Raw genomic sequence first — 26,241 nt, 5'->3', positions numbered from 1 at the left:
TTCCCCCGATTGGCCACAACACCAAATTTTTTAAATCTTTCTAATACAGCACCCATACGTTTGTCATGACTAAGCTGATCTTCACCCGCTATTAAAATATCGTCCTGGAAGGTTACTACTCCTTTAATTCCTTTCAGTACGTTCTCCAACACCCGTTGAAAAACAGCTGCAGCCGATGCGAGGCCAAATGGCATTCTTTTAAATTTGGTTGGAACCCATTGGAGAAACAAAAGCTGTTAAATGCCGTGATGATTCCTCAAGTACCACTTGATGATAAGCAGATGCTAGGTCAATTTTCGAAAATAACCTAGCACCTGAAAATGTACTTATGATGTCGTCAATCCTAGGCAGTGGGTGTGAGTCAACCCAAATTACTTTGTTTAAACTTCTTAAGTCAACACACACTCTCAATTGCCCATTTTTTTTCCTTGTGATAACTAATGGACTTAACCATAAAGATGATTCTATTGGTTCTATTACACCATCATCACACATTCTTTTAAGAATATTTGCCAAGTCTTAACGTACACTGAATGGTACATTTCTCAATTTGTGTTTCACAGGAGTAACACCCTCTTGGACCTTAATCTTATGTTTGAATCCATTGATTTTACCGAACTTGTCACCAAACACTGTAGGAAACTTCTCAACCCATTTGATATTGTTCTCACCTCCTGCAAAAACCTCTCTATTTTCCTCACCATCAGTTACTAATGAAACTTGTACATCTCTCCCAGGTCTAAGAGTCATCCCAAAAAGACCTTGGTGATACCATCCAAGAATATTTAAACCTTTCTTAGCCACGTATACCTTTCCAAAAATGCTACGATCCTTGAATTTGAGTTGACACTCAAAACATCCTGACAATTCAATTTTTCTTCCATCATACGTGACTGGGTTCCTATCTGGAGGAAACAACATGCGTTTACCCCATACTTCATCATACAACTCATCAGTTATCATCGTCATTCTAGCACCAGAATCAATGTGAAGTCTAAGATCTTTACCATCTACCTCAATGTGTTCATACGGATCTATACAATCAGACTCCTCATCTTGTACTACAACAATCATGTCTCTGACTCCTCTTGTACAATTTTGTTCTTCGTCTGAACTGTCAAATACATCTCCATCTTGTACTGCATTAATTCTATCTCTAGGTGTCTGACAAACCTTTGCAAAATGCCCCATTTTGTTACATACTTTGCACTTCACATTTTTTGCAGGGCATGGTCTGCTAGTAGGTCCATGCCTAGTATTACCACATATAAAACAAATATTCTTTTGTTGGAAAAAATTATTCTTTGACTCTTTTTTCTTCGAAATTTTTTTAAAGCTACTATTTTGTTTTGAAACTGTGCTTTCATTCGTATTTTCTTTTGCAAGTATGCTTTCTTTTACCACAGACACACCACTAGTTTCTTTGCGAGTGAATTCTCTAAGTGCTTTCAGATTTGGGTTTCTCATCGTGAGGAGTTTTTCTTGTACTTTTTTATCCCAACAACGTACTACTATTTGGTCCCGTATAAGCTGGTCTGTAAAGTTTTCAAATTCACACTCAGCAGCCAACATACGTTACACCGCTATATAAGTATCTATAGATTCATCCTGCAATTGCTCTCTTATGAAAAACTTATGTCTGTTAACAATTAAACTGGGTTGAACGTCAATTTTTTTTCTCCAATTTCGTAACAGCTAATTCGAATTCATCTAAATCTTCTTGACCATGAGGAGTAACATACGGTGGAAGATGTTCATAAATAGATTGACCCTCGAATCCTAAATTGTGTTCCAATAGGAATCTTTTACGCTCTGGTCGATATCTATTACCACCTATAGCTCCTAAATATTTTGTAAAAGCCCTATACCAATTTCTCCAAGGTACAGGTGGATCTCCAGGAGTTTGGAGGAAAGGAGGTGGAGCACCAACATTTTGCATAGTTGCCATTGCGTTTAAATTTTGAACAATATCGCTATCCAATTTTTTGAACCAGATATAGAATTTGCATAAATTACTGGATAAATACAATTGAAATATTTCTTTAAATGAGAGTAAAAATTATACCATTTAAAAATAAGAAAAAAATAATATTGTCAAAAACCTTAACGTGTGCACATCACGGACGTGCAATTTCTTCCCAAAATGTTCTTTTGTTAATTATATACATTAGAAAATTATTGTTGTGTTGCTTCTGACTTTTCGTGTTTTTAAAAAAAAAAATAATTGGAGATCCTTAAGTCTTTGAAGAAAAGAAAAAGAATTAAAAAAAAAAAATGTTCTTGTTATTTTTCTCTTTGGTGTTAAATTTAGTGTGCATCTAATATAAACCGTGTATGTCTTTGAGTCTCAGAGAAAACAACTTCCTTTTTGCTTTCCTATTAAAGACAAGTCAGCATTCTAGTTGTTGGTATTGAAGTTTTGGTTGGTCCTTCTTCTGTGTTCTCTCTTTTTTTTTTTTAAGGTTTGAACCGGTAAAACGAGATGAACACGTTTTATTATACCCAGGTTGGTGAAAGATGAAGTGAGTAATTCTTTTCTTCAATTACTCCTAGAACACAATTTTCCAGTTTGAACTTGTGTTGTTTCTCGCGCGCACTGCAGAAGGCTTTAATTAAGCTTTCATGTTAGCCTTAACGCGCATGAACGAGTACGTTTCCTTTTGTTACGAGGCTTTCAAATTAAATCCTTCGTTCGCACCGAGAGTTATTTACTTAGCGTTTCCCTTCACGTTTCAGTAACTTCTGACACGGGGCTTGATTTATTGACACTTGAATGGGATCGGCTTTGGATTTCCCTTCACACTTCAGTGAATCTAGATAATGGGATTGACACAAGCGCGCGGTTGAATTGAGTGATGCGAAGCCAATCTCGTGTTTGTTTTTAAAGTGATGTCAGTCTCGTGCTTCTCTCGCTACTTTAAACAATGGCAGCCTGGTTGGATGTACACGGACGATATGTTTACTTTTAAACAACCAGTTCGTGACTGCCTCGCGCTTGTTTAGTTTGTCTAATTACACGTTTTTGGTAATCTCTTCGATCCTCATTAATATTTTATATTCAGGTAGATACAACGCAATGGTATTGAAATTGTTTCGCCTTTCCCTAAAGGCTGATTGCTGTCTTGGATAATACACAGATACTCAAAAATGTCAATCCCATATAACGAAGAGAAAAGTTACTGTTGAATTCCAAAAACATAAATTATTCGACACTGTTTAAATGCGGCGAGTTAATTAGCTTGACATACTTTAAAATGGCTTAAAGTCTTTTCAGTGAGAGAGTCTTTAATTTCTTGGTTAGCTACGCTCCTGCGCTTAGTTGAAAACGAAAATCTTGCGCTTAATTGTCAAGTGTAATTTGAAATATACAAGCCTGTCTTTTCTGGTAGGTGCGGTGCCTACTTCTCTGGGCTGTCTTCTTTTCTTTGATTTCTTCTTTAGAGAAATGTTTCTTGATGCGTGGATCCTTTGCTGTGGCTAAATCGTCGCCAAATTGTAGTGAAGTATTGTGGAGTAAAGAGTAGGAGAGTTGAATACTTCAAGTAATATGTTTATTAGCCACAGCTGCTGCAGTCCCAGAGTAACTGTGAAACCTGGAATCTTTCCACTGCAGCCTCACCCAGTACATTCTACATTCCAATGACATAGTACCATGATGGAATGTATGCCAGATCACCACACACTTTTATGTGAAAATGTTATAGCATATAGAAATCTAATAGGTGTACATTTCAGCAGGCGGAGGAATACCACTTTTGAGTCATGACAATGTTTTCTCCACAGCCAGATTTGTTTTCTCCATGTGGAAACTCCTTACCCTACAAAACCAATAATTTTGGATGTGTTGTCTCCTCATACCCTCGGTGAAAAAAACACATTTAGTCACGGTCTTTGCAGGAGCAGACATGTTAAAAGTTGTAGGGTGATATTGTTGCCGATTAGCCACAAACCTGTGAGTCACAAACTGGGTGTCCAGATATATAAGTGTTAATTATCTGTCCCTGATACTTTTTCATGAGGTTTGTTTTAGAGTTTCTAAGGCGTATTTTCTTTTGTATTTGTACATATAATAAACCACTTGTTGGTCTTCAAGTCAGCTAAAGTACAACATTTGGGAATTAGTACCTATGAGCTCTGTCCCCACATATGTGTCTTTCTAGTCCCTGCATTGGCAGTTTTTGCCTCCATGTCCCAGTCCTTACTTGGTGTGGTGGTTTGCTCTTCTGAAAAAAGTTCACTTAAAAGCAAACAAATAAGGTTCCTGTGACTATTTCTCTGCACACCCATTAGTGCTACAGAAGGAAAGGGTCTTTCCCAGAAATGTTCTCGTTTTTACATCTTATATCTGGATGCAGTTTCTCTGGTTCTCGGTTACGGCTTTCATTCATTTTCTGAAAATGTAATCAAAGAATCGTTTTGGTGAAGTTTGAGGAATGATTTTCAACATAAGATATCCCCGCACCATATAGCAAGAGGCAGACTGCAGAGAAGGAAGTCTGGGCAGGGCATTTCTTCCCAGCATTAATGAGACAGTGATTGGCTATGCCTCAGATTCTGCATTGTTTTACAATATTGTTGATGATACCCCTGAAGTATTTGACCTAACGGGGACTGCTGACCGGAACAGCTTTGCAGATCGCTTCTTCCTGCCAACAAGCTGCCTTGGTAAACTAAGGAAACTGTGCCCTAGAATTCTCATGATTTAGAATATCGGTACATTATCGGCTTGACTTTTTCTTTTAGTGAGGGGAGAAGGTTGCACTGGTACATACACCATAGAACAGGGCCACCATGTTGCTTGCATGTTTCTGGGAGCTTCTCAGACTATACTCAATCCCATTACACATGAGCAAAAATCCCACACTTGTGTACTTTTACATTTTGACCACCTTTTTAAACATAATGTTTCAGCTCTGAGGGGTCTATCTTCAGTGATGCTGCACTTTGTTTCATGGTATCCATATGATTTATGTAGTTTTGTGCAGACACTGGAGCCTTCATATGATACTCAAGGGGTAAGGTAGTCTCCTTAAGAAGGATTTTCTTTTTCCCTGGCCCCTTTTTCATCTCTCTACAAGCCATCCATAGTAACCACAAGTCCTCCATTGAAAAACTATCAATGCTGCATGTGTTTTTCTGTATTAGATCAATGTACAAAAACAAAACCGCAATATAATAGTGATGACCAAGGAGCTTTTGTCTGAGGCTCCACAGGCATCACTGAACCACATGGAAAGTAGCACACTGACAGAGCTTCTTTCTAAAGGGTTAAGGGGTGACATTGGTGGAAGTGAGAGATGGCCACTGAGTCACAGTGATATTCGCCCTGCCCTGTTTAGGTCTGCATGACCATTGCTGCCTGTTGTAGGAGTGAGGTCTCAATAAACATTAAGAGACTAAAGTGTTCCTCTTCATTCAGAAATCAAATGGTGTAGCTTTGCTACTTCACTCCAATTCCATTTGTCAGCCCTTTATAAATAAATAGCATGAAGAATGAGCAAATGGGCAAACCTGGTAAGTTAGTGGAGGCATTACAGCACTATGTGATGCCCCCTAAAACGTTGCGTCCGGAGAGCACAGCCAGTTGAATTATCCTTATGCTTCTTCAGGGGAACTGGTGTACATTATCGTCTTTTAGTTTGGAAGATATTGCTGCAGAGTTCATAATATACTGTGTCTCTGCCCACACCAATTCTGTAGCTAAGATGGCTCAGTGAGTTTCAGGAAACTGCTCACTGGAAAGTCTTGGTCCCATTAGACTAAGAAATCTGCGAGTTCTGCCTTGGCTTCTGGTGACAGAGAATCTGTAGGTTTCAGGATGATGATAGACATAGGAATCTGAAATTATTATATCAAGTTCTCCAGTCTCACATAGTCTCTTTCCACGTATTATTTTGCTGGGGGTCCTGGTCCCTTCACTGTGATATTGTGTTTGGTGGGTAACGCTCTTCAGACGTCCCAGGATTTGTTGAACTGTTCTATATCTGTGCCACCTACACAGGCATTCAATCTGTCAGACTACTTTATCCGGTTGAAATAACCATACAAGTTGCACAATAAAGTATTTAAAAGCATTTATTAAACAAACACAGGACCAAAATACAGAATACAAATTACAAAAACAAGGCAGCCAATATCATATGGAGTATTAACCACAGGATGATTGGTGTCAAATCGTTGCCCAACCAGTTACACATTGCTCTTAAGCTGAACCAAATTGTGTATGTAATTTTCTGTCCCCCAGCAATAATTCACCTGCACAGTCCTAATGTATATATGGAGGACAAGCACTTGTACAGTTCATGTGGATGTGACAACAGTAAACGTGCCTAACTCCTATTCGTCCTTAAGAAATATCAGCATGACCTGGTTCGCCAATGCCTGTAGTCAAGGCACGTGTAAACATGTGTTTATCGTTCTAGGTTTTCTGTTTTTTTGTACATGCTAGATCCCTAGTTTACCCACCTGCCTTTTGAGTTATGAGCTCATGGGAATTCTAGTTCTCTATCTCAGTTCATGGTTCTGCACTCAAAACTCAATGGTGCCCAGTAGAAGCTATCCTCAGTCAACGCTTGTTCCGAAGTAGACTTACCTTGAGGTTTACATCAACAGAACACTCCTCGTGGGTCTAGGGTAATCACACAAAAGTGGTAAATGATGAGACAAATTCCCAGGGAAAGAAAAGCGTCTCCTATTTTCAGTGACATGTTTTTAAGATGGAAAGAGCGGGAACTTTGCCCTCAACTTTGGACTCCAGGCTAATTAAATTGGGGGCAGGGGTGCCTTTGTTGTCTGGATAGTTATATAAACTTTCTCAAATGTGCACCACTTATGCTGAATTTGTTCTTTTTTGGTAATGATCAACGATGACTGGGCAGAAAGGAGTCTGGCAGTCATTATAATAGGCCTGCGTGATATTTAAATTATGCTGGTGTAATTTCTGGTGTGTTGCTTTTTGCTTAAAATTATGCCAGAAATTGAGGTGAAAAAATCCTGTTGTGTAAGAACAGTGCAAAGACAGGGAATGCAAGCAGCTCTTGTTTGTTACAGTTGTTCTTTTTTGCACAACGTTTTTACTGCGAAGTGCATCCCCCGCCAAAATTGATGCAAATATGGATTTTGCTTTAAGAGCATGAAATAATTAAAAATATATATATTTTATTATATTTATTGATTGATTTTAGGAACTAGACAACATTACAGTTCAGTTACTCGTCCCATCACCCCTCCCCTTAAGAGCACAAAAGAAAATTACACAAATTCCGTACACCCCAACTTTATAGGCTACCCAGGCACTGGTTCTGTTTTTCAGTTTCTCTGTCTGGTATTCCAGTTGAGTATCCACATTCCTCCCTTCTGCATCTGGTTTCTTAAGAGCAGATCAGGTCCAATGCTTCTCCTTTATTATGGGCTGTAAAATAAGAGAATTTGATTTATGAAGGAGCAACTATCTAGAAAATCAGTAGTGTTCCAGGAGTCCTTCAATGTTAGACTGAAGTTTGACTGGACAGTCGACCTGAAGGCTTTATGAATGAGGAATTGCACCCGTAGTCTTGCACTGTTTCGTACCATTCGGCAGTTTACTTAGTATTGCCTTTATCAAGTCCTTGGTTCATTGACTTGGGCGTCTCTACTTCGGTAAACCTCATTAGTAAGGACTCCGTCAAGGACAAGATTTGTGGGATTGGAGCCTTGATTATTTTAGAACCATTCTCCATGTTTTCTACTCCTGTGCCCCATCCACCCACCCTGAAAATTGGCCATCCATCCATATATTGCCAGGGTATGCTTGCAAGGTTTCTGGAGTTGACAAACCTTTTTACTAACTGTAATGGGTTGGGCAGATCAACCATTTCTTGGATGTGAAAGTGCGGGAGTAATGGAAATTGTTGGTAAGTAATCTGGGCTTTTGTGGATGTCACTAAGTTCATATTCGGAAAATACTTTGAGGCCACGTTTAATGGTCTAACAGCACTTATTCGGCTCATGAGGAGATAATCATGTTTTGAATTTGAAGAAACACTTTATTACCTACATTAAAAATGTACAAAATGTGTATCCCATTCTTTATTTTGTTTGTGCTCTGGTGACAGGTGTAGGGCTTTTTGTGATGACCTGTGTATATTTGTCTGATTGTCTAGTTCTGAGTGGCGATGTAACAACTTTTTTGTGCCCCTAATTTAAACTTGACAGTTTTAGTTTATGTAAATTACTATGAGAATCTGGACACTTAAAATTAAGGAGAAAATGATAGAAAGATGTTTTAATTTTAGCGTCATTAATTGTGTCATTCATTATGGCTATTTACATTCCCTTAGTAGGGTTTCATGCATGTACAAGGCAAATAATTCTTATAGACTAGGCATGTACTTCTGAACAAATGTTCATCCCAATAATTGAACTGTTGTACATTTGGTATTAACATCTTTCAGTGGGTACATTGAACTGAGTTCCCTACCAGTGTTTGGTGGTTATGGAAAGGCTACAGGGGCAGTTGCATGTTATTTTAATATTGTGATAGTTTCCCAAATCCCCCCTTTCAGGATTGAAATAAATCTGGGTTGTAGGCATGATGGTTATTACATATGTCACCTACTTTGACAACACTGTTCAGGCATAGCACAGTGCAAGTGTCTGCACACTCTTTCGTCCCTCCTAGGCTTCAGAACACTTTGTATAGCTTAATTTATTTTGTTTTGTGGGCAGCAGGAGTGGTGATGAAAGGCAGGTGCCGTTTATGCCGTGATAAGATACAGAATGCAATGCTTTACACACTTCACATATTGTATTCTAAGACTTAGAATGTCTCCTGATTCCTCCTGTCATTGTAGGGGGATAGAAATGGTTGTACCCCATGTAAGGAGCGGAAATGGGAGCTCTGACATTACAGGTAAGTGTAACTTGTTCTTGCTGTACTGTTTGGTGGAAGACACTCTGAGGTGATGATGTGGCAAATACTTTTTATGTTACCAATGTGTCTTCCCGAACCAAGATTGTTGGGTTAGACTCTTAGTAATGTGAGAGTCCAACATACTGCTTGGATTTGGACTTCAATTTACACAATTGACCCTCTAGAAATGGAGATTTTGGTTTAGTTGTGCTAGTACAGAGAAAGGAAACAAAGTAAGAAACTCCTTATTCTAATGAATTTTAAGGCCAGAGTGCCAAAATTTGTCTAGCAACAAAAAACAACCATTTTTTTCAGTTTAAGAATAAAATAATGGCAGTCCTTTTAAACCTGTAAAGTCTTTCTAAGTTTCCCAACTTCATCTAAAAGTTCTTCTTTTGTTTATCATCATCCCTTAGCACCTCTATCTGTATCCATTCGACTGACTTACAGTTATTTTTCGCTTTGTTTCTTTGTTTCATATTCTTTGCTGGCATCTCTAGTCAAAAAAGTGACAAATAAGTTGGCTTGCACATTTTGTATTCATTATCTGCTTCAACATTTGTCTTATTTATCACAGAATGCTCTGAAGTTACTGCAAGGTGGCACGTTTGGGACTTCTATTACTCTATTTTTTTCTCATGGAATTTGACTAATATAATTTGGTGGTGTCTCCAATTTAATCAAACCATGCTTAGTCTGGTTTCCAAGGTTTGGGTCTGACACCTAGCTGCTGCCTCTCCTTTGCAGGGTGCTACCGAAGTTTGGGTCAAGAATGGGTCTCTCGTGAATACTGATGCACCCATGGTTTCCCATGTGTTTTTAAGGATTAAGGAGCGCTAGCAAGATCTTTGGAAGTTGACCTTGGCTTAAATTCTATCTCCTGAATTTCTAGCCGCAGATTCCTCACCTTTTGTATATTCCCCAGGTGTCAGATTGGATATGGAAACTTTTTCCATAGTACCTATGCGTGCTAAAAGATGGCACCGTGCAGCTCCGCACTGATACCACCAGACATGGATCTGGAGCTTCTCTCATCGACTTTTCAATTGCCATCATTTCTTACAAGCCTTCCAGTGTGCAGCGGCAATGTCACCCCCTAAGACAAAAGATTTTAAACCCTAAAAGGACTGTCAAAAGCAGATGACTGTGACAAATGCCCAACAGGTTTGTCTGTAGGTTCTGTGTTCAGGCCACGATTACAAGACCTGCCAAAACTGTGCGTCAATAAACCTGAAGGCCATCAGGGAGCACAAGGCTAAATTTTGTCGCCACGCACAAGAAGACACAATGTCAAAACTGTTCCAAGCCCCTCTCCAAATCTAAGGCTTGATTCTGTTCCCAGGAGTCAACAGAGCTGCTCTACCAGCCGGTCTATGTGGTGCTCTACGTCTTCCAGTAAGCGCATAAGAAGTCAAGTTCTTTTCCTTCACACTATTCCCACTCCCCTGACAAAGACCGTGAGGGGGGCCAACCGCCTCACTCCCACTCTTGAAGTCGGTCCACTTAAGAGTATTCCTGTTGCTGGTTCTAGCACAACCCAAGTTTCCAGGGCTTTCTGCAATGCTGCTCCAGATCATCTTCGTCAGGGGAGTGGGATTAGTGTAATGGAACAGAACTCGGCTTGCTATGTTCCAGCTCTTCAGATAACTACCAACTCCCTCTGGTGCACCTCCAGGCCCCATTGAGCCGAGAGGCCCTCCATCTGGACTTTCACCCTCTGCGCAAGCTGGACCCTCTGGCCCACTCCTGCCCTCAGTGTCTGTTACAGTGCCCACAGTCAGGCCAGGCCCAGGTACATTGACCTCACCGCCCTAAGGTCCGACTTCGACCAACACCTGCCTGGATCCAACTGAGGCACCAGTCTCTGTTCTCGCTTTACCACAAGGCAGGCAATATTCGCTATATTCCCCTTATTGGGATTGACTTCAATAATTGCTGTGACCAAAGTGCTGAGTTCGCTCAACCCTATGCCGAGGATAATTGGCATGAGGACTTGCAGGACGCTAGTGGCCTAGATACCTACCTGGAGACTGCCCTTTTATCTCCTCCCGTCCCTGCCATGGAAAAATCTGCCTCCTACACCATGGTAATGCTTAGGGCAGCTAAGGTCCTCGACCGCCACCTCCCCATCATGGTTATGAAAACCAGCATACAACCGGGCCAGGCTGCTTCTGAACCCCTTCTCCTTTTCATTAAGGCCCTCCTCAATGCTCGGACCAAGCCTTGCACTGGCCTTCTAGTTGACAGACAAATTACCAGATGCTATCTTCCTGCTCCAGATGACACACCCTTTTTGTCGCATTGCCCCTCACTGAAACCAGACCAACACTAACAATTTTACCACCACTCTCCCTGCCAGGGAATCAAAGCAAGTCGAGATGTTTGAGATGTATCTCTTCTCCTCAGCCAGTTTGGCCCTGCGACTGATCAACACCTGCTGTTTAAAGGGCCATTATATCCACACCCTTTGGAACTCGGGGTCACAAGTCCACCCTGATGTATGGAAGAGTTTCACCCTGTCCTTTCATAGGGAATTCAAAATGTTTGTGATGTGGCCAATCTCACAAATATGTGTGGCTTCGACACCACCCACTCCGTTGGGCAAGCTATAGACCATCATTGCCATTTGTCACCGTGCATGGCTGCGATCGATTGGGTTCTTAGCCAACGGGAGCTCTCCCTGATAGACATGTCATTCGATGGGACTTGCCTTTTTGGGGACAAGGCAAGCTCTACCCTTTAACGCTTCTACGAGAGTAGAGCAACATTCGTTCTCTGGGCCTATCTGCCCCACCTTGCCACCCACAACAATTCCTCCATTCCAATGTTTTGGCGGAAGCATCCTGTACCACTAGCCTGTCCTGCCCCCGTAGGGAACAAAGGAGTTTTGCATGAGAGGCCAAGGTGCCCACCGGCCCTACTGTCTGTGCTGCTCAGTCCACCACCTGCCAAACCTCCTTAGTGTACCCCTACAGGGTCACAGCCACCTGGTAGTAGCCAGAATCTACTAATTCTATCCGGGTTGATAAGCAATCACGTCCGACATGTGGGTTCTGCAAATTGTTTGCAAAGGTTATGCCTTCCCTTTACTTTCTTTTCTGCCGTACCTTCCACAGTTACCCAGTAACTTATGGAGGGCCATCTCACCATTTTGCAGCAGGAAGTGCAAGCACTTTTGGTCAAAGGGGCTGTTGCGAGGGTGCCAGCATGAGAAGTAGGGTGTGGTTTTTATTCCTGCTACTTTCTGGTGCCTAAGAAAGACAGAGGTCTTTGGCCTATTCTGGATTTGCACCCTCTCCACGCCTTCCTATGGAAGGAGAAATTCAAATTGCTCACCTTGGCCCAGGTCCCTGGAAACTGGATGGTGGCTTTGAACCTTCAGGTCGTCTCTTTCCATATCCTCATCTTGCTGGCACATCAGCGCTGCCTGCGGTTCATGGTGGGAGTGGAGCGTTTTCAAATCGATGTGCTCCTCCTTAGTCTCACCAATGCCCCTCTTAGTCATGAAAGTGGTGGCAGCTCACCTTTGGAGGTCCACGGTGCCAGTATTCCCCTACCTCAACCTCTGGCGAGCTCACCCCAGGAATTTGTCAACCACCTCGAGACTATGGTGAACCTCCTGTCATATTTAGGGTTCACTATCAATGTGCCAAAGTTACACCTGACACCTCAGTTTCTCTGTGTCATCTGACCCATTCTGGACATGGTTCAGTTTTATTCCTTTTCCACTGAGAAAAGAGTCCAGGACATTTCAGGCTATGAGCCAGATCTTTCAGCCTCTGTCCTGGATTTCAGTGAGGTACGACTGATGGCCTTCTGCAACCTGCTGGACAAGCACCCCATGGAAGCATTTGAGGGCTATGAAGTGGATCTGAAGTCCCAGCGGGCCCAACATTCAGGGGACCTCTTTGACAAAATCCAGGTTACGGAAGCCACTGCAAAAGATCTGCCGAGGTGTTTACTGGACTAGAACTGGGTCAGCGGCAGACCGCTCCCCCTTCCCAACCCAGAGCAGAGAGTGATAATCGATGCATCACTCCTGGGCCTGGGCGGCCATAAGGGAGAGGTGGAGATCAGAGTCCAGGATCCATATCAATGTTCTGGAGAGGAGGGCCATCTGCTTGGCTGTGAAAACCTTCTTCCACCCATCAAGAGAAGGTTGGTACAGGTACTCTTGGAGCAACACCGTCACCATGGAGTACTGCAGCAAACAGGACGTGGTCACAGACCCTGTGCCAGGAGGCCTTATGCCTCTGGAAATGGCTGGTTGGCCAAGGGATATCCCTAGTGGTGAACTCCAGAGTGGACAGACTCAGTCGTTGGTGCCTAGCGGATTATGAGTGGCAGTTACACCCAGAGGTGGTGCAGGTTTCTTCCGTAAATGGAGAGAACCTTAGCTCGATCTGTTACCCACCGCTGAGAACGCGCAATGTCAGCACTTCTGCACCTTGGCGTTTCCAAAGTGCATCTCACTAGGAGACTTGTTCTTCCTCGAGTAGCACTTGGGACTCATGTATACCTTTCCACCGATACCACTCCTGACCCGAGTTCTGAAGAAGATAAGGACTGACCCAGCCCAAGTCATTCTTGTGGTGCCGGACTTGGCACGGAGAGAACGGTATCCAAAGCACCTGGGCTTGTGCATCTGCCCTCTATTCAGGCTGCCCGTCTGGGAGGATCTGCTGTTGCAGCAGAAAGGTCAGTTCTCCACCGCAGCCTTCACAGTCTCCACCTTTCTGCTTGGAGATTGAGCTGCACCAGTTGAATGATTTTGATCTCCTCCAGAGCTAGCTGATGTCATCTTGGCAGCCAGGCATCCCTCAATAAAGACAGTAAAAGCCTGTCACTGGGATAAGTTTGTGGTTTGGCACAGCACATCCCAAATCCAGACCCATTTGTCGGATGTCCTGCTTTTTGTTCTCTTTCTCTCCTTGCAAGACCTTTGTTTTGGAACAGTTAAAGGTTATTTTTCGGCCTTTTGATTGTCTGATCTGCCTTTGTTATTTATATCACCGGTTATGATGAGGCTGCAGCATCTGTTTACCCCTCCTCCCTTTTGTGATTCCCAATGGGACCTCAATCTCATATATATATATACCGCTGGTTTGCATCAATAGGCGGCAGCCTAGCCGCCGAGAACGCACCAACCCAGGATTTCAGGGTGCCACGAGGATTGGATTCACCACCCTCAATGTGGAGCTGTCATGTAGGATTGAGGGCACGTTCATCTGCCGAGGCTCACCTTGGGCCTGCATTGTCACGAACAGTAATGAGTGCGCATATTCAAATGGAGGAATCACGAACACTGCAACTCCCAGAATGCTTGCACACTGTCTCAATGGAGCAGCCCCAATGGGGGCGTGTCATCATGCATAAATTAAGGGGATGTCAGCGTTCGCCGAAGCACGCACCTTATCCCGCCTCTGAGGAAGAGAACACTTCTCGAAACGCGTCAGGCTACATAAGGCTGTTTTAAATTTTTCGCATGTTGAACTGTGTCCATACCTTTCATTAAAGGCTGGTAACCTTTCATTTCAGCTCGAGTGCGGCTCAAGTAGGTTACCGCTGGTTTGTATATATATATATATATATGTGATCAAGGCTCTTGGAGAGCCGAAACGTTATGGCAGACGCTCTGGGCAAATAAAGAAAATTGCACCTTATACTGGTTCGTGTACCAACTTCTTGAAGCGTCAGCACGAGTTTCGAGTCTGGTGGAGCTGGTAGATCTGATATATATATATATATATATATATATATATATATATATATATATATATATATATATATATATATATATATAGATAGATAGATAGATAGATAGATAGATAGATAGATATATTCACTTAAAAAAACCATAGGTTTCACACATGTTATAGTTAGCTGTACATTTCACTCGTAAAAAACCAATGAAATTCCACGTTCTAGTTAGATCAGGTAACTATAACTTGCGCGCCCACAATAAACTGCTGATGACGTCACATAGTACATCACTCATGACATGGTCAGTGACATCACTCATGACATCAATGATGACATCTGAAATTACACATTGTGGATTGCGGTCGCGCAAGTTATAGTTACCTGATCTAACTATAATGTGGAATTTCATTGGTTTTTTACGAGTGAAATGTACAGCTAACATGTGTGAAACCTATGGTTTTTTAAGTGAATTTGCAAGGTTTTGTAAATGATAATTCCTAACTATAACATGTGTGAAACCTATGGTTTTTTCAGTGAATTTGTACAGTTTTTTTAAATGCTAAGTTATGTATTTTTTTTTTTTTTTTTTTTCTGGTTTTTCACTATGCGCACACCCTGCGCGCACGGTGGGCGCTCGGTGCACTTCGCGCACCGAGCACCCACGTTGCGCAGTCCATGCCGTGCACGCCTCGCCTTTTTTTACGCAGTAACATTTGTTTTGTTTTGTTCTCCCTTGTGGGTCCTTTAATTTATTTAATAAATGTGATTGTTACTTCTTTATTTTTTTTTTTTGCCGTGCGCGTACGGTAAGGTTACCGTACGCGTACCCCGCGATTTTTTTTTAACATTTTTAAATTTATTTTTCGTACTTTTGGGCCCTTCTTGGACCCCCTGACAAACACTAGGGGGTCTGCAACTCTCTTCGTTGCCCCCGTTTCACGTTCCCCACCTTTGTTTCTCAGTGCGAGAGACAGAAAATGGCGGCCGACACTTCCTGATTTCGACCGATTCGAATGTTTACAGTCATGTAACCACCAATCAGAATTGAGCTCGCGCACGGCACCGTACGCGTACGGTAAGCTTACGGTAGCGCACGGAGCACGCTTACAGATATATATATTGATTTAAATGCTATTTTCTCAGGACCTACTGAACAGATTTACACCAGACCTACAAGACCTACAAAAGGCACATCCTTGACCTGAGGACTACCTCTCAGAGTGCGAGAGAGAAAATGACGGCCGCCGCTTCCTGGTTTCGGCCGATTCGAATGTTTACTAAGATCTAAAAGCCAATCAGAATCGCGCTCGCGCACGTCACCGTACGCGTACGGTAAGCGCACCGTAAGCTGGCTCAGATATATATATTGATTTAAAGGCTATTTTCTCAGAATCTACTGAACAGATTTACACCAAACCTACAAAAGGCACTTCCTTGACCTGAGGACTACCTCTCTGCCAAATTTCAAGTAATTCTGTTCAGCCGTTCGGGCTGTAGCTGTGTCTAAAGGTCCTATGGAAAAATGCATGGGGAAAACGCGTTTTGGGACCCCCCTTTTTTCTCAGCCCCCGCTTGACGAATCCCCCCTGAGACTTTCAGAGTAGGAGCGGAGCGTAGCGCCCCATTAGTTTTGAAAATTTCGCGAGGATTCGTCGACCGGCGCCAAAGTTATTCCAAATAGAATGTTGCGGATTTCCTAACGGTCCTAACTATAACTATCTACTGGCGACCGCCAGTAGATTATATATATGATTATATTTATATATATATATATATATATATATATATATATATATATATATATATATATATATATATATATATATATTGGGCACGCGTGGTGGAAGGGATTCAAAATGAATTATTTTCATTATTGATCGTGCTGGCTGGATTTCATGTTTATTTTCGTCCTAAGAACAATGTACAGCAATGCGCTATGATTACTCTCACTCACCTGACTTCAATTATTTCCATTCACGAGTGACACCGCCATGCAGGTACTGACTTTAATTTTTGTGAAACAGCATTGTGGCGATGCACTCTGGAACTTGTATTGTTTACTCAGTCACGTGGGCAACTTGATTTCAAAAGCGCACAGCAGACTGCAATCAGCATTTGTATTTTGTCCTTCTACCTGTGAGCAAGGCTTGATGCCGAAACGTTAGGGACAGGAAGGAACCTGCTGTGCCTGACGGAAAATAAACGTCGATGTTTCACCAGCAATGGGCCTCTTTTGTGTGTTTTCATGTTGGAGATTGATGGGCTGCTCCGTGCCCATTGTAAAGAGGCCACCCTGAAGGGTTGAGGGCTCCAGTAACGAGAGACTTTTTTTTTTTTGGGACTTACAATGAGGAGCATGACCCACTCACGCGCCCCTGCCTATCGAGGAGTTACCAATTTGGTTCATTGGGCACGCGTGGTGGAAGGGATTCAAAATGAATTATTTTCATTATTGATCGTGCTGGCTGGATTTCATGTTTATTTTCGTCCTAAGAACAATGTACAGCAATGCGCTATGATTACTCTCACTCACCTGACTTCAATTATTTCCATTCACGAGTGACACCGCCATGCAGGTACTGACTTTAATTTTTGTGAAACAGCATTGTGGCGATGCACTCTGGAACTTGTATTGTTTACTCAGTCACGTGGGCAACTTGATTTCAAAAGCGCACAGCAGACTGCAATCAGCATTTGTATTTTGTCCTTCTACCTGTGAGCAAGGCTTGATGCCGAAACGTTAGGGACAGGAAGGAACCTGCTGTGCCTGACGGAAAATAAACGTCGATGTTTCACCAGCAATGGGCCTCTTTTGTGTGTTTTCATGTTGGAGATTGATGGGCTGCTCCGTGCCCATTGTAAAGAGGCCACCCTGAAGGGTTGAGGGCTCCAGTAACGAGAGACTTTTTTTTTTTTGGGATATATATATATATATATATATATATATATATATATATATATATATATATATATATATATATATATATATAGATATATATATATATATAGATATATATATATATATATCCTACATATATATATATCCTACATATATATATATCCTACATATATATATCCTACATCCTACTGGCGGTCGGTCGCCAGTAGGTAGTTATAGTTAGGACCACGTTTCCATAGGAAATCCGCAACATTCTATTTTGAATAACTTTTGCGCCGGTCGACGAATCCTCACGAATTTTTCAAAATAGGTGTGGCGCTACGCTCCGCTCCTACCCTGAAAGTCTCGGGGGGATTCGTCAAGCGGGGGCTGAGATAAAAGGGGGGTCCCAAAACGCGTTTTTCCCATGCATTTTTCCATAGGACCTTTAGACACAGCTACAGCCCGAACGGCTGAACAGAATTACTTGAAATTTGGCAGAGAGGTAGTCCTCAGGTCAAGGAAGTGCCTTTTGTAGGTTTGGTGTAAATCTGTTCAGTAGATTCTGAGAAAATAGCCTTTAAATCAATATATATATCTGAGCCAGCTTACGGTGCGCTTACCGTACGCGTACGGTGACGTGCGCGAGCGCGATTCTGATTGGCTCTTAGATCTTAGTAAACATTCGAATCGGCCGAAACCAGGAAGCGGCGGCCGCCATTTTCTCTCTCGCACTCTGAGTGGGGCAGCATAAATGAAGCCCAAAAATGTGTAAAGGGGCAGTATATTGAGATAATAATCACCCAGCAATGATATACGGGCCCCCAAACAACCCACAAGGCCAAAAAAAAATGTATTTTTTTTTCAAAAAATCGCCGATTACGCTTACCGTACGCTAAAAAATTTTTTTTTTTTAAAAAAAGGATCCACACTCTCCCCACCCCATGTGCAAATGGTGCCCGAAGGGCACCATTTGTGCATGGCTTATCAATCAAATGAAAACAATAAACAAAACATTTCACAACGATGCGCATAATATGTCCCCCATGTGCGCACGGTGTGCGAAGCGCATCGTGCGTACATGGCCCATCTCGCATGCTCACTGTGCGCGCACGGTGCGCGAAGCGCACCGTGCGCGCACGGAACGAACTGCGTTAACTGGGCGCGCACGCCACGAATGGCGTAAAGTAAGTTAGCATTTTAAAAAACGTACAAATTCACTGAAAAAACCATAGGTTTCACACACGTTATAGTTAGGAATTAGCATTTAAAAAACCTTGCAAATTCACTGAAAAAACCATAGGTTTCACACATGTTATAGTTAGCTGTAGATTTTACTGATAAAAAACCAATGAAATTCCCCCGTTATAGTTACTGTAGGCAACTATAACTCACGCGACCGTAATCCTCTGCTGATGACATATGTGTCTTTATGAAAAAAAAATATTTGTAATATATGTATAGCTAAAATTTAATGGAAGAAGACATGGGCAAATAAGTGTCTAAATACAGTATTAGCATCAGCAGAAGATTACGGTCGCGTGAGTTATAGTTGCCTACAGTAACTATAACGGGGGAATTTCATTGGTTTTTTTATCAGTAAAATCTACAGCTAACCATAACGTGTGAAACCTATGGTTTTTTCAGTGAATATATATATATATATATATATATATATATATATATATATATGGGTTAAAGTTTGGATATAGTTAGTAAAACTATTTTTTCTCTACACAAGCTAAAAACTTAACCTACACAGTTTTTTCAAAGTCTTACATTTATAGTTATAGCTTTCATTTACAATTTATCCACCAACTTCAAATTATTATAATTAGTGCACCTCATTACACACGCTTCTCAGCTTGCTAACCAGACCACATGAACTATAACTTGCCACTCTAGGGCGCACTGTGTTGTACAGAAGAGTGGTGGAGAGTTGTACGGTGTAGTGTTTTTATTTGTGAGAACAAATATGTTCACTGAAAAAGCCACAGATTTCATGGAGGTTATAGTTAGTTGGATATTTCACTCGTATAAAACCAGAGAAATACGGCCGTTATAGTTAGTTGAGCTAACTATAATTTGCGCCCCCACAATGCACTGCTGATGACGTCACATTACATCACCCATGACATGGTCAGTGACATCACTCATGACTTCTCAAATGACATGACTGATGACGACATCCACGGGAGCCAGCATTACTTTTGGGCAAGGGGAGCTGCTGACATGCAGCTCACCTTGCCCAAAAGCAATTCTACTTTGCTTCGAGGAAGTGAGAGCAGGTTTCCTGCTCCCGCCCTGTCATGGAAAACTGCAATGTCCTGGGGGTGGGCACCCCGGGACATTGCTGGGGGGGTAGCGGTCCCCAGGGCCATGAAGGGCTCCTGGAGCCTTCCCATCATGATTGAAGCCCTGGGGAGGTGATGGGCCGGAGGTCCGCTACAGACCCCCATATTTAAATAAAGTTTGCTCCAGGGAGGTAGTGGTCCCCGGGACAGAGTGGGAAGGGGGCAGGAGCCCCCCACACTTGTTAAAAATTAAAGCCCTGGGGAGGTGTCGGTCCCCAGAGCTTGGGGGGCCCGCGAGCCCCCCCCCACCCCCCGCCCTAAATACATAAAAGCCCCGGGATGGTGGCAGTCCCCGTGGCTTCGGGGAGGCCGCATACCCCCCACATATGATTAATAAAGGCCCGGGGAGATGGCGCTCCCTGCACCATATTAAAACATTGCCCCTGGGACCTGGCCCACCGGGGGCTTTAAAAAAACAAAGCGCGGGTGGAAAAATTTCAGCAGGATTTGCACACCCGGCACGACTCCAGCTGAAAATTTCAAAAGAATATGCTTTTTTTTGGCCCACAGGGACCCACTCACAAGGCCTAGGGGGTCAAGGGGTTTTTACCCTGCCCCCTTTTCTTGTTTTTTTAATGTTTCTCTCACCCTTTTGCTTCCCACTCGGTACCGAGTCACAAGATGGCTGCCAACACTTCCTTGTTGGCAGCTAATCAGAGACAAGCTCGTGATTGGGAGGGTTCAGCCAATCAGATCTCACAATTCTCAAATATCGATATCTGTAAATCTTAATATATCTCAAAAAATTCTGAACGGATTTACACCATTTGAAGCAAAGTGTGCTTTCTCGACCACAAGCTACCTTTTTGCCAAATTTGGTGTAATTCCGTTCAGCAGTTCAGGCTGTAGCCGTGTCTAAAGTTTCCTATGGAAATTAACATGGAGAAAATATTCTTTGGGCTCCCCCCTTTTTTCTCGGACTCGGCTTGATGAATCACCCCGAAACTTTCAAGACGGGAGCTGACCAGAGCGTCCCAGTAGTTTTGAAACTTTTGTGAAGATTCGTCAACCGGCGCTAAAGATATTGGCTAAAGAAAAAATGCTTTTTGAATAGAAACAAGGTCCTAACTATAAATACCTATATATATATATATATATATATATATATATATATATATATATATATATATATGTGTATATATATGTATATATATATTTATATATTTACCTACTGGCGGTCGCCAGTAGGTAGATATAGTTGGGACCTATTTTCCATAGAAAATCCGCAACATTCTATTTGGAATAACGCTGGAGCCGATTGGCGAAATTTTCCAAACTTTTGGCCAGCTCCGGTCCGCTCCTATCCTGAAAATTTCACGGTGATTCGTCAAGCGGGGGCCGTGAAAAAAGGGGGGTCCCAAAACGTGTTTTCCCCATGCATTTTCCCATAGGACCTGTTGACGCAGCCCCGGCGACCGCCACCCCCCAGGGCTTCATTACCATAGGTGGGGGGGCTCGTAGCCCCCCAAGCCCCGGGGACCGCAACCCCCCGGGGCTTAAAACTATTTGATGTGGGGGGCTCTCGGGGCCCCCCCCCAACCCCGGGGAACACCACCCCCCCGGGGCAACTTGTACATGTTGGAGGTGGGCCATGCGGCCCCCCTCCTGGAGCCTTGTATTGGCCCTGGGGACCGCCACCCCCCAGGGCCGGCTCCTGCAGTGTCCCGGGGTGTCCACCCCTGGGACACTGCTGTTTGCAATGGCAGGGCGGGAACATCGCGGCTCCCACACTGCCATTGCAAACTGCTCTCACTTCAATGAAGCAAAGCAGATTGCTTTTCCACATGGGGAGCAGCATGTTAGCTGCTCCCCATGTGGAAAAGCAATGCCGGCTCCTGCAGGAGGCGGGGAGCCCGGCTGGGACCGTGGGGGGATTGGGGACCCTCCCACGGTCTCCAACGAGAGGCCAGGCCCCGGGGGATGGAGTCCCCGGGGTCAGAAGTGGCCCGGGAGAGGGACCACGTGGCCCCCCTCCCCCATTAAATAAAAAAATAATTTAAAAACCATGGCCGGCTCGGGGGATGGGGTCCCCGGGGGCCTTAAAGTGGCCAGAGGAGGGGGGCTACGCAGCCCCCCTCCATACATTTGTTTTTTTTTTAAAAGGCCCATGCCCCGGGGATGGGGTCCCCGGGGCAAATTATGGCCTTGGGAGGGGGGCCACGCGGCCCCCTTCCTGATTTATTTATTTTTTTAAAAAAAAATTCTAATATAAAAATTGGGGTCAGGCCCTGGGGGATGGGGTCCCCAGGGTAAAAAAAAAATAGAAAAAGAAGGGGGGCTAAACAGCCCCCTTTCTAAAAAAAAATGAAGGAAAAAAAACCACGGATCAAGCCGGAGGCCACGCCCCCTCCTTACACCACTCTGCAAACGCGCCCCCTGGCACGTTTGCAGAGGGGGAACTAATTCCCCTTGAATACTGGGGTCCCTGGGGGCTAACTAGCCCACCAGGAACCTCCAGTATGCGCCAGGGGGCTGCGTTGCAGAGAGGTGTAATGAGGCCACGCCCCTTTTTACACCTCTCTGCAATGCAGCTCCGTGGTGCTTACTGGAGGTACCTGGTGGCCTAGATGGCCGCTAGGGGACCTCAGGATTCAAGGGGACTTAATCCCCCAACTTAAAACGCGCCACGGGTGTGTTTGCACAGTGGTGAAGATAGGGGGCAGGGCCTGAGGTGATACTGTGCAAACACGCCCTGTGGCGCGTTTTAAGTTGGGAAATTCATTCCTCTTCAATCCAGAGGTCCCCTAGGGGCCCACCAGGTACCTCCAGGAAGTGCCACGGAGCTGAGTTGCAGAGTGTTGTAAAAAGCGGCGTGGCCTCTGAACACCTCTCTGCAACGCAGCTCCCTGACGCATACTGGAGGCACCTGGTGGGCTAGTTGGCCCCCAGGGGACCGCAGGATTGAAGAGGAATTAATTCCCCAACTTAAAACGCGCCACAGGGCGTGTTTGCACACGTCACCTCAGGCCCCGCCCCCTTCCTTTACCATTGTACAAATATTCCTCTAAAATCAGTCGAACTACGAATTCCAATTTACTCACCTGTTATCAGGAGAGAACCCAGGGCTGCATCTTTTAGCCCAGCACTGACCCTGAAAAGTAATTTTAAGTGTTCTTAACAGTAACTTGTATTTCCTTCCATAGGAATCCATTGTGTGGTTTTCAGCAGAAAAGTTTCTGAGTGTCCATTTTTGAAACGTACAAATATTCCTCTAAAATCAGCAGAACTACGCATTCCGATTTACTCACCTGTTCTCAGGAGAGAACCCAGGGCTGCATCTTTTAGACCAGCACTGACCATGAAAAGTAATTCTAAGCGTACTTACCAGTAACTTTTATTTCTTTCCATAGGAATCCATTGTGTGCTTTTAAGTAGAAGAGTTTCTAAGTGTCTATTTTCACAAACTAAAAATATTCCTAAAAAATCGTCTGTATGACTTAAACACATTCTTTCAACTGTTTACAGGAGATTCACCTGTGCTGGATCCAGGATCCACCACTGAGTAAGAAAAAGTAACGATAACAGTACTTACCTGCTAAGTAAATTTTCTGCCATAGGATAACATTGGTGATTCTATGTGAAAAATGTTCTAAGTGTCAACTTTTAAAATACAATAATAATCCTTAAAAATCACTACTGTAACCAAAACGCTTTTACTCAACTGTTTACAGGAGATGTCCAAGGACTGAATCTAGCATCCAGTCCTGTGGTTAGAAAAGTAATCCATAAAGTAACTAATTGCATTTGACTAGAAATTCACATTGAGCTCAATGTTGCTTTGTGTTTGAAATTGTGTTGCCCATTGCAACAACTGTAATTACTGTACTTAAGTCTATTGCCTATTTGCAAAGTATTTAAACTAAAGTAATTCATTCTGAGAAAGTATATTTTGTATTGTAATGTAATTAAAAAAATTAAATATCTAAAAATAAACAGTTTATACAATGTAGTAAATCAGTATAAAAAAATCAGTATAACAATTAATACATTAAAAATTGTCATTTACAGAACTTTTGAAATTCACTGAAAAAACCATAAGTTTCAGGCCTGATATAGTTAGGAATTAGCATTTAAAAAACCTTTCGAAATTCACTGAAAAAACAATAGGTTTTAGGAGTGTTATAGTTAGCTGGACATTCCACTCGAACAAAACCATTGAAATTCCTCCGATATAGTTAGTTGTACTAACTACATCTCGCGCGCCCGCAATCCACTGCTGATGATGTCACATATTACATCATTCATGACATGGTCAGTGACATCACTGATGACATCATCCACGTGACAATCAGATATACCTCATCATACACTAGTATAACCTTTCATCACTCACTGTAAAATAGAGTGTCAGATTTAAAACCATTGACACACCAATACAAGTTTCTAAACACCCACTCAGTGATTCATAGATCTATACACACATCTAATCACTTACCTATAGATTCACTCATACATGCTGTCAATGATCAATAGAACACTATCATTTATACTTATACACCTATATCGACATTACACACCAGCACACATCCTAATCACTTATGAAGTCATCCTACTCACTTATGCAAACAATGAATCATACTTACTTTTACTTAGCTATACACTTATAAAAACACCACTTCATCTATTAATATAGATAATAGCTCATACTTGGTGTGTTTTAAAATCACTATTACAACTATACAGTTATCCATACAGTCACTCATACAATCACTGTGTCTTATGTATACTTATTTATATACAACAACTGACACATACACTGGCTTTTATTTTTCTAGTTTGTTGGACATGTACCATTGAGACATATATTTGCTCATCGCCACACCCATAAAGATATTCACTCACCCAAACAACTCTTATAACATGTAGTTTTAACTTCATATACCTACTGAATCAACTATTCACACATCTTTGGGCAGTCACACTCCCCCCACCGAACCACACACACATTCACTCTCCCATACAAATAGTCAGTTAACTAATCAATAAATAATATAGACTTTCACGTAGCTAGTAACCAACTAGTGCAGCAGTTTACACAACTGACAAAGTGATACAGATATTCACACAGTTTAGTCACTATCCTATATATTTAGTGAGACACTATAAATTAGTCAAGTAAACAGTCAATCACACTGCTACTAAATCCTCCATCCAGATATTTATATTTATATATCCACTCATTCTTCAATGCAAATTGCTATATATATAATACATATTTAAATAATGAACCAAACCACATTCTCTGGATGATGTAATCAGTGATGTCATCAGTGATGTCATCAGTGATGTCATTTGAGATGTCATCAGTGATGTCATCAGTGATGTCATTTGAGATGTCATCAGTGATGTCACTGACCATGTCATGAATGATGTAATATGTAATATGTGACATCATCAGCAGTGGATTGCGGGAGCGCGAGATGTAGTTAGTACAACTAACTATATCGGAGGAAGTTCGGAGGTTTTGTTCGAGTGAAATGTCCAGCTAACTATAACACCCCTAAAACCTATTGTTTTTTCAGTGAATTTCTAAGGTTTTTTAAATGCTAATTCCTAACTATATCAGGCCTGAAACCTATGGTTTTTTCAGTGAATATATATATATATATATATATATCAATCACAGTCACACTCCAGTCTTGGCGGGAAAACAAGGACCACAGGTTTCACTGAGATGATTTTAATTAGCAGTCGTCATTACGTGTTTCAACTCCCACGGAGTCTTGTTCACATGACAATGCTGCAAAAGTTTCTTTGCCAGCGTATGAAAGGTGCATAGCTTGAAACAACGACAGTCATAGACATAGATGACATCTTTCATTTTGTAGTTCATTCTATGTTTGAAAAGTGCAATTAGTTTGTAAATACTTGTGTTTAGCCACCATTGAGAACAAATGTAAACGTTTATATAAATATATAAATACAATGGCACCAGGTTAAAACCAAATATAAATCAATTGGTAATAAGTTATAGCAGCAATTAGACCTCTGGGTAAAAAATGCACTTTGTTGATTTCGGTTGCATTTAATCCTATATATGGTATTCAATTGATAAAAGTAGGCACTTAAATGTAGAATCATTGAACCAAGTTATTAAATATATCTATGGGTCTTTACACTACGATTTTCTTTTCCTGTCGGTGTAAGACTTGACATCTTATTGTCTGTTGTATTAGAAACATCAGTAGGTTGAATACTAGATATTGATATTTATCAAAAACCCAGATCTCATTAATGTGGCTTGATGTAGCATAGTTGGATCATAGAGACTGTCTAATTAATAAGTTTTGTGCAAATGTGCTGTGAATAAATAAAAGTGTAAAGGACGGAAAAATATTTTTTTGTCTAAAAATCTGTTATCTTGTTTTGACATCACCAATAGTCTTAAGAGAGGAATACCAATAAACTAGAGGCGC

At 42.2% G+C, this 26,241-nt stretch overlaps 1 protein-coding gene across 5 annotated transcripts in view; it reads left to right on the top strand.

The window, feature by feature from the left end:
- The window catches only part of RCBTB1 (RCC1 and BTB domain containing protein 1), a 440,760-nt gene that overhangs the window by 389,282 nt on the left and 25,237 nt on the right, over positions 1–26,241 (top strand). For 2 of the 5 annotated variants that reach the window (XM_085621921.1, XM_085621920.1), the window contains exon 12: positions 8,832–8,890. The exons of the other annotated variants lie outside the window; for them this stretch is intronic. In XM_085621921.1, the coding sequence (XP_085478047.1) occupies positions 8,832–8,882 (51 nt within the window). In that variant the 3' untranslated portion in view covers positions 8,883–8,890. The remainder of the gene's footprint in view (positions 1–8,831; positions 8,891–26,241) is intronic. 5 annotated transcript variants of the gene reach the window in all.

This window comes from Triturus cristatus, chromosome 8 (genome assembly GCF_964204655.1).
Source record: "Triturus cristatus chromosome 8, aTriCri1.1, whole genome shotgun sequence".
Lineage (NCBI taxonomy): Eukaryota > Metazoa > Chordata > Amphibia > Caudata > Salamandridae > Triturus > Triturus cristatus.
Note: the sequence above shows the minus strand (reverse complement) of the source record. Positions and strands in the feature narration are given on the sequence as shown.